At 42.3% G+C, this 8,123-nt stretch overlaps 1 protein-coding gene across 1 annotated transcript; it reads right to left on the reverse strand.

Annotated features, from left to right (window-relative positions):
- Positions 1 to 4,484: 4,484 nt before the first annotated feature.
- si:ch211-153j24.3 (protein c-Fos) lies at positions 4,485 to 7,753 on the reverse strand. The gene is made up of 4 exons (XM_063495733.1): positions 7,521 to 7,753; positions 6,742 to 6,957; positions 6,040 to 6,147; positions 4,485 to 5,839 (listed from the first exon to the last, which is right to left on the reverse strand). Exons 1-4 carry the CDS (start codon positions 7,647 to 7,649, stop codon positions 5,117 to 5,119), a joined length of 1,176 nt encoding a protein of 391 aa, XP_063351803.1. The 5' UTR covers positions 7,650 to 7,753; the 3' UTR covers positions 4,485 to 5,116.
- Positions 7,754 to 8,123: the final 370 nt, after the last annotated feature.

Below are 8,123 nucleotides of genomic sequence, written 5' to 3' on the forward strand. Positions count from 1 at the left end.
GCCCACCTCTTCTCCAACGGGAAAAGCCTTAGGGAGGTGCAGCTCATAGCCGTTACTGAATGCCTAATGCTACTGTCACATCACACTTAGAAAAACTATGCTGCTTATTCTTGCTTTTTCTTCAGGTACCAAAAAAAGTGCATTATGCAGTTTTCTGTGGTGCTATTGTTTTATCGAGATATGGTTACTTCCTCCACCACAGGCAGCATTATGTTTAGCCACCAAAGATATAACCAAAAAACAAAAGCATGACGGTGGTGCACTTAAATACATGTTTACATTATTTGAGTAATGTTATGTGATTAGTCACTTTAATATGAAATATTCTGTAATAAAGAAGTTTTTCCAAACACCTACACTATATTGCCACAAATATTTGCTTGTCTGCCTTCACACGCATATGAACTTGAGGGACATCCCATTCTTAATCCAAAGGCTTTAATATGATGTCGGCCCACCCTTTGCAGCTATAACAGCTTCAAGTCTTCTGGGAAGGCTTACCACAAGGTTTAGGAGTGTTTATGGGAATTTTTGACTATTCTTCCAGAAGTGCATTTGTGAGGTCAGACACTGATGTTGGACAGGAAGGCCTGGCTCACAGTCTCTGTTCTAGCTCATCCCAAAGTTGTTCTGTTGGGCTGAGTGTGCAGGGGAGTCAAGGTTTTCAACACCAAACTTGATCATCCATGTCTTTATGGACCTTGCTTTGTGCACTGGTGCACAGTCATATTGGAACAGGAAGGAGCCTTTTCCAAACTGTTCTCATAAAGCTGGGACCATGAAGTTGTCTAAAACACTAACAGTTGACTGTGGAATATTTAGTAGTGAGGAAATTTCACAATTGGACTTGGTGCACAGGTGGCATCCTATCACGGCACCACACTGGAATTCACTGAGCTCCTAAGAGAGACCCATTCTTAAACAAATGTTTGTAGAAGCAGTCTGCATGCCTGAGTGCTTGATTTTAAACATATGTGGCCATGGAAGTGATTGAAACCCCTGAATTCAATGATTTGGATGCATGAATGGATTTTATGTATAAATGTCTCTAATGAGATCATTGTGGCTGCTGTACAGACTGAGATTTTACACAAAAACCAGCAGTTTATAAAATATATTATGGGTTTATGAATATGCTGCAGATAAATAGGCACCTTTGACCAGATTCAGTGTTATAATACTACTGCTATACTACTGTTTAAGCGCTCATCCAGATCATGGTAGTCTAAGGAGCTTGGAAAGAAAGCAACTGGACTTCTTCAAGTTTCTTAAAGATGTTTCACCTCATATTTAAGAAGCTTCATCGGTTCTAAAACCAAAAAACGGACAGTCCCAGGTATTTAAGTGAGTGTTGTCCTTTAAGTTGCTCTTTGACTCACTATTAATCATGTGCCTTATCACATGAACCAAAGTGTGAAAAAGGCGTGGGTCATTATCAGTAGAGGTTTCGGGTGAAACCACTGTCTCACCCCATCAAATGTAAAAACGTCTTCAAGAAACTTAAAGAAGTCTTTCTGTCCAAGCTCCTATGAATGCTGCTTGTACAACATACAGTATGCTACATGATGCATCAGTAATAAATATCCGATAAACAACATATAACAATGAAAGGGCCCATTTCTGTGTTTGCATTTGATGCTTTAAAAAACGGTTATTGTTGCAAACATATTTTAATGCTTGCACCGTCACCACTTCTCATTCTGATGACGTTGCTACTTTTTCTTAGCTCAAGTTAGAGAACAAAAAACCACTTCTTTCACTTAGAAATCCCTGGCCTCAATCCCACTCTTAAAATAAAAACTCCTACCGCTCACATTTCACACGCAAAGTTTGGTCGTGAACAACTCTGGCTCTCTGATATGGTACAACTGTGAAACAGGCTTCTGGAGGTGAGAAGCATCACGCTGCTGGACACACATAGTTTGATGGAACAAGTGGAGTGGACGGAGTGAGTGAGTCACGAAGCATCAGAGCTGTTGACGGGCCCATCCGTCAGCGCTCTGAAATAGCCGTGCGCCAGGACATCACACGCACACAGTTGATATATAAAAAGAAGAACAAGAAGTTTAGTCGTGAGATAAATGGTGAAGAAAAGCACAGGACCCTCAGAAACACTGAACTGAAGTTTGTCTAATATCTGCAAAGGTGAATGTCGCTGGCACTTCCAAATGAATTAGATTGATTTATGCACCATTAAAAAAGCTGAACCAGCCACAAACAATTTATCAGCAGCAGATCAGGCATGTCCATATTCAAGGCAAAGCTTGAAATGTACATTATTTCTTGAGAAATGACCTCAGTTTATTGCAGTGTCTGTGCTTAAATGCATCACTGTTGCAAATAAACATTCAGAAAATATCTTAAAAGTAAAATAAGTCATCCTTAATGCCATGTCAGTCAGTTTCACAGTGCCAATATGTGGACTTTGTCTACATTTGTCTAAGTCTTGTATACAGTGCAACTGGAATGTATTGACAGTGCTTCACTTGTTCCACATTTTGTCCTGTTAAGGCCTTTTTCCAAAGTGGATGCAATTATTTTTTCACCTCAACATTCTACACTACACCCCATAATTTATTAATTTATTAACAACAGAAGACAAAAATATAACGTGTATACAAATATTAACAGCCTTTGCTTCATTGCTGCAGAAGTTTTTCTGTACTCTTCCCCAGATCTGTGCCTTGGTATAATCTTGTCTCGGAGGTGTACAGACAATTCCTTGGACTTCACGGCTTCATTTGTGCTCTCACATTCATTTTCAGCTGTAGGACCTTATATAGACAAGCGTGTACCTTTCCAAATCATGTCCAATCAACTGAATTTACCACAGGTGGACTCCAATCACGGTGTGGAAACATCTAAAAGATCATCGGTGGAAACGGGGGGCACCTGAGCACAATTTTAAGTGTTGTGGAATACTTCTGTACATTTATTTTTAATAAATTTGCGAGAATTTCAAGCGAATATCGAGAGTAGAATTTTGAGGTGGAAAATAAATTGAATCCATTTTAAATAAGGCTGCAACATGACAAAATGTGAAACAAGTGAAGCACCGCGAATACTTTCCAGATGTGCTGCACTCTCACATCCACACCTGTGGCCTGCTTAGATTTACCAGTCAACCAAATATGCATGCTGTAAACAGAGTCCCTTCAAATCCACAAATACTCTAGCAAATACACTAAAACTGAGCTGCGTCAAATACAGTAAGAGGACTTAAATATAAGATAAGATAATTTTAATAAGATAACCCTAATAACAAATTTCCCACGTGTGGGACTTATAAAGGTTATCTTATCTTATATAACAGACAGATCGCATGCTTTCCTAAGTATCACTGATAACTTCTAAAGATGAACAACTCGATTTGGTTAGGTCTGTTTGTGCAAACGTAACAACTGAGGTATTCAAAGGGGGAAGTGAAAGCCCTGCAGCCCTCATTACATGACAAGTTCTCTGCTCTGCTGTTGCTCGCGCTGTAGCCACCCCTACTGATGAAAAGAAGAACTGCACCGTTCACTGTTAAAGCATGACATGCAAGCCGTGTGCTTTGTTGCAAAGGACTTTGTGTTATGAGTAAAAAAAGGATAAAAAGTAATCCTCTGAGATGAACGTGGTTACTGCAAGCTTGAAACACTATCTTCTCCTTGAAGGACAAACCCCAGCAGGTTTATCCCTCATTAAACCCTTCGTTTGCTGTTCCGAGAAATGCCTCGGCACCGCTAAATTACCGACTGCACCGCTTATCGTCAGTCACGTGACCACCCGCTCCGTAATTGATGAGAAACTTGGTCTTTAATGAGGCTCGCGTTCTCCTCTGGATCGTTTCTTCTCCAGCTCCGAAATTTAACACCCGTTGCTATGGATACAAAACAACTGCAACTACCCAAATATGGTCAAAGGAACTGAAACGAAACGGCAATCGCGTGCTGACGTCACGCGCAGCACGCGTTGCGCTGCCGTGTGTGCGCTCGGATTCCCTTGACCGTGACAATAGTGGAGCAGAGAGCAGGCTGTGAATAAATAATTAACCTGCTGTTTGCGCTGCTTCCCACTCAATTCAAACACGTCTCCGTCCACGACGCGTCTCCTTTATGTAATCCCGAAGCCAGAAATAGGCGCAATGCCGTCTTTATGGATTGATACTGAGACGAGAACATCATTAATACCACCCTTAAATTTAGACTTTTTCTTCTTCTGACGTTTTAGTGAGTGTTTGGTAGGTCAGATTCATAATTAAACTGGGTTTAAAGCAGTTTTATTACAGATGAAGTTTGCACTGAAGGTGTTCAGCTTTTCTTCATCTCCCTCCCACCACATTTCTAAGGCATCTCATGGTTTCTTCATCTGCTGAGGAACTTCATGTAAAGTCACCAACTAAGCAAGGCTGTGGTGCCGGCTATCTATTCATATGAATGCTCCTGAATCAATAACAACAGCAGCAAAGCATTAATTGCAGTTGTGGTATTTTATTTCCAGCATATTTTATCAATATCTAGTTTCTAGTTTTCTTTTGTTTCTGATTTTGTTTGTTTGTTGTTGATTTTTTTGCATCTCTATATTTTCATAAGTAAAAAAATAAACTATGTCATAAAATACATCTCAATAAAATACATGGCATGATCTTGTTTTTCATGGAAAACAAATGTAGAAGGAAATGTCAGTTGAGGTCTGGAGGCGGGGTGGGGGGGGCGGGGCACCTTACAGCAAGATGTTACACTTACATATTAGTATCCTTCTATAATTCACTTGTTACAACACAGCTTTGTCAAAAACAGTGTTACACATATATTAAGCTACTCAGCAGGATCTTGTTTCAGACCACACGCAGAGCTTTTTTTTTTTTAACAACACAATACCATCTCTTCTTGGATTACAGATGACTTGTATTTGCATGCATTTTACTAGCACAAGGTCTCATCTCAGACAACTGCAGCAACAGCATGGAAGAACTCAACCGTGTTTACAGTCACAGAAAAACACTGCATCTACACAATCTCTGATTTTCAGGTATATGCACGACATCGAAACTCACACTACAAAAGGTTATTTGAGAGCGACTGGAGCTTGCTGGCTGGTTAGAATACAGTAATGTTGCATAACTTCTTTGCATTCACAAGGCCAGGAGTGTGGGCGAGTTAAGACTATCTTTCATTAACTCGGATGCACCGAGGCTGCCTTTGAGGCACTCGGAGCCGTCAGCCAGGGAATCAATCTCGGAGTGATTGAAGGAAAACACTGTGCGGTAATTGCTACAAGTGGGACTGGAAGACATGACTGGGGTGCTCAGAGACTCAAGGTCGCTTGCCACGGACTTGTATAGGGTTTCCCAGTCTGAGAGGCAGAAGGGCCCACTCAGGTCAGTACTCTGTAGTATGTCAGGGACAGATGCGGCCGTCTCGGGCGTCACTTCCATCTGTATGCTGGGCACCAAGTCATCCAAGTCATCTCCTTTCAGTTCCTCCAGAGCCTCCTCTTCTGCGCTGGAACACAGGAGGATGTTGGAGTTTCCCAAGATGGCTGCAGCAGGGATGCAAGGGACACTGCTCATGTCTTGACCAATATGGGCTTCTCCAGCTGTGCTGCTCTCTGGGGTTTTTCCATTCTCTAAAATGGAAAGCAGCTGCGGGGAGTCCGGTGGATCCTGCAGCATTGTGTCAACATCATCTTCCTTATCATCCCCCTCATCATCATCACCATCGCCGTCATCATCTGAGGAGAGTTTGCAGGACGGTTGGTGGGAAGCTAAGACATGCTCTAGTCTCTCTTTCTCCTTCAGCAGGTTGGCAATCTCTGTCTCCAGGGTGGACTTTTCTTCTTCTAAAGTATCCGTTTCCTGAGGGAAAGAGGGAGAAAGAGAAAAGAAAAGAAAAGAGCATGAGCAAAGCACAAAAAAACCCTAAACAAAACAAAAAAAAACTATGTGGCTCTACCGCTCTGCTTCGCTGTTGTGAACTGAGACATTATTCATCTTTGGAAGTATACATATACTGTGAGAATGAATCCTCTATAATGGTTTAACAAAGCATTACTTACAGCTTGAAGGGTCTCTATCAGCTCCCTCCGCCTGTTACGACACTTGGCTGCCGCAATTTTGTTCCTCTCCCTCCTGATCCTCCTCCTTTCCTCCTCCTCTTTGGAAGGCTAAAATCAATCAGAAATAGCCCATTAATTTAAACGCTCATCCCACTAAGTCTTGCCATGTCGGCAGTTGGCTCTTAAACACCGTTTCTTGTGCCAAAGTGAGAGAGAGAAAAAATCTCCTATGCAGTGAATGCTGATGTGGTCGGTGAAGACTCTCAGTTCAGGCGTTAAAATGCTGCACCACTGGCACGGTCTAGCCAGTCACGTGAACGCGCATTGCATGCAATTTCCTATCCCGCACATAAACAAGGCTGAGGTCGTTACCCCCGCCAAAGTAACCGCTCTGCACCAATTAAACATGATCAAATCGGCTTATGACTGACTCCCCGCAGCAAACTATTCAGATCAATCCGCTAAGACTTTATTTCCCCACGACAGGGAAAGAAAAAAAGCAGTTAATTGCGTCCCCGTTTGGTGTCCCGCTAAAATATCGCGATATCTCAGTTTTCACATTAAGCTTAATGAGTGGAAAGGAAGTCGTTGGGGATGATGTGGGGATCAAGACAGAGTGCTCGATTGCTCGCTGTACTGACTGATTGATTGACTGGTTGATTGACACATCAGCATCACCGCCCACCCCTCTCTTCTCTTTACCTGCTCTTTTGGCCCTTTCCTGTTGCTGGCTCTCGCCTTGTTTGCACCTGGCCGGGAAGACGACTGGGTCGCTGCATGAGTTTTGGGCTTTGCACGGCAGGGCGACGGAGAGGCAGATGTGATGACTGTAGGCTGCACAATCCACTTTAGTTCTGGCGATGTTGAGATTGCAGTCACAGTCGGAACAAAGGAGGCTGCTGCACTGGTCTCAGTATCCTGGAAAAACCCACACCAGACAGACATGCATATGCATGCAGTAAAATACTAATTTAGCGTATCTGACGAATGGGCGACCACGTTATTGGCTGACCTTTAGCAATGTTTAAATGTTACATCAATCATTTGTCCAAGGAATGTCAAAGAAGACAAAAAAAATCTGCTCTCTGTAAACACCTCAGAACCAGCCTCGTTTCATATCGTGTCACATCCTCATCAGTTTTTATGATAGATAAAAAAAAAGGTTGCAACGAAGACTGTGAAGCAGACAGCAATACAAACAGTTTTATTTAAATAATAATATCATTGCGCTGTTTTTGCTTGTTTGTTTGTTTGTTGGGGTATTTTTAGGGATTTTCTACAGATATACGCATGTTTTTCTAGTCATTTTTCCAACACGGGATAGTAATCCTGCTAGGGGGAATGCAGTGCATGAAAATGACTTCATAAAAATGTGAAGAATTTGAGGAATGCAGTTTCTATCACCCGCATGCGTCAAACACAAGATTGCGCTTTGTGATCAGGTTTTTGTGTGTGTGTGTAATGATGAGATCCGGCTCTACCTTGGTGCTGTCCACTGATGATGAAAGCGAGTCAGGAGGATGCTGACTGCACCCAGGGGTGTCCCCGCCAGGCGATGCTGTGCTACAGCTGGACGATAAGTCGAACTCAGTGCTGGAGTCTGGATGCATGGTTTCATTAAAAAATAAAAATTCAAAATAAAATTAAATCACCGCATAAGAGACTGAACAGTCAGTCTGTGCTAGACAGAAAACGGATGTCCCGGACGCCTATATTCCATTTGCCAGGTTCATAACTGTGCACATAGTGGAGAGGCCCGCCTTTTATAGTGAGCTGGAATTTTATGAATGAAATCTGTGTGGTGAGACCAAACCATTTCACCGAGGGAGAAGTGACTGGAGAAAGGGGTTAGCAGATGGGGTTTTTTACAGTTCAACAATCAAATCATTGAAGTGCGTAAAAATCAACACTAGCCCACTGTTTAATTTCAGCTTATTATCAGAACTCAAATGTTTTTTTTAAAAAAGTGAGCACATAGAAAGTGGCACCCCTCCCTCCAAAAGGTGCCCACCGCCATGAATGAACTACGTCACTTCATGTATGCAGCATCTGCATCACAGGCTATATGTTCCCGTCATGCCCTC

The sequence above is a fragment of the Pelmatolapia mariae genome, linkage group LG15 (genome assembly GCF_036321145.2).
Source record: "Pelmatolapia mariae isolate MD_Pm_ZW linkage group LG15, Pm_UMD_F_2, whole genome shotgun sequence".
NCBI lineage: Eukaryota > Metazoa > Chordata > Actinopteri > Cichliformes > Cichlidae > Pelmatolapia > Pelmatolapia mariae.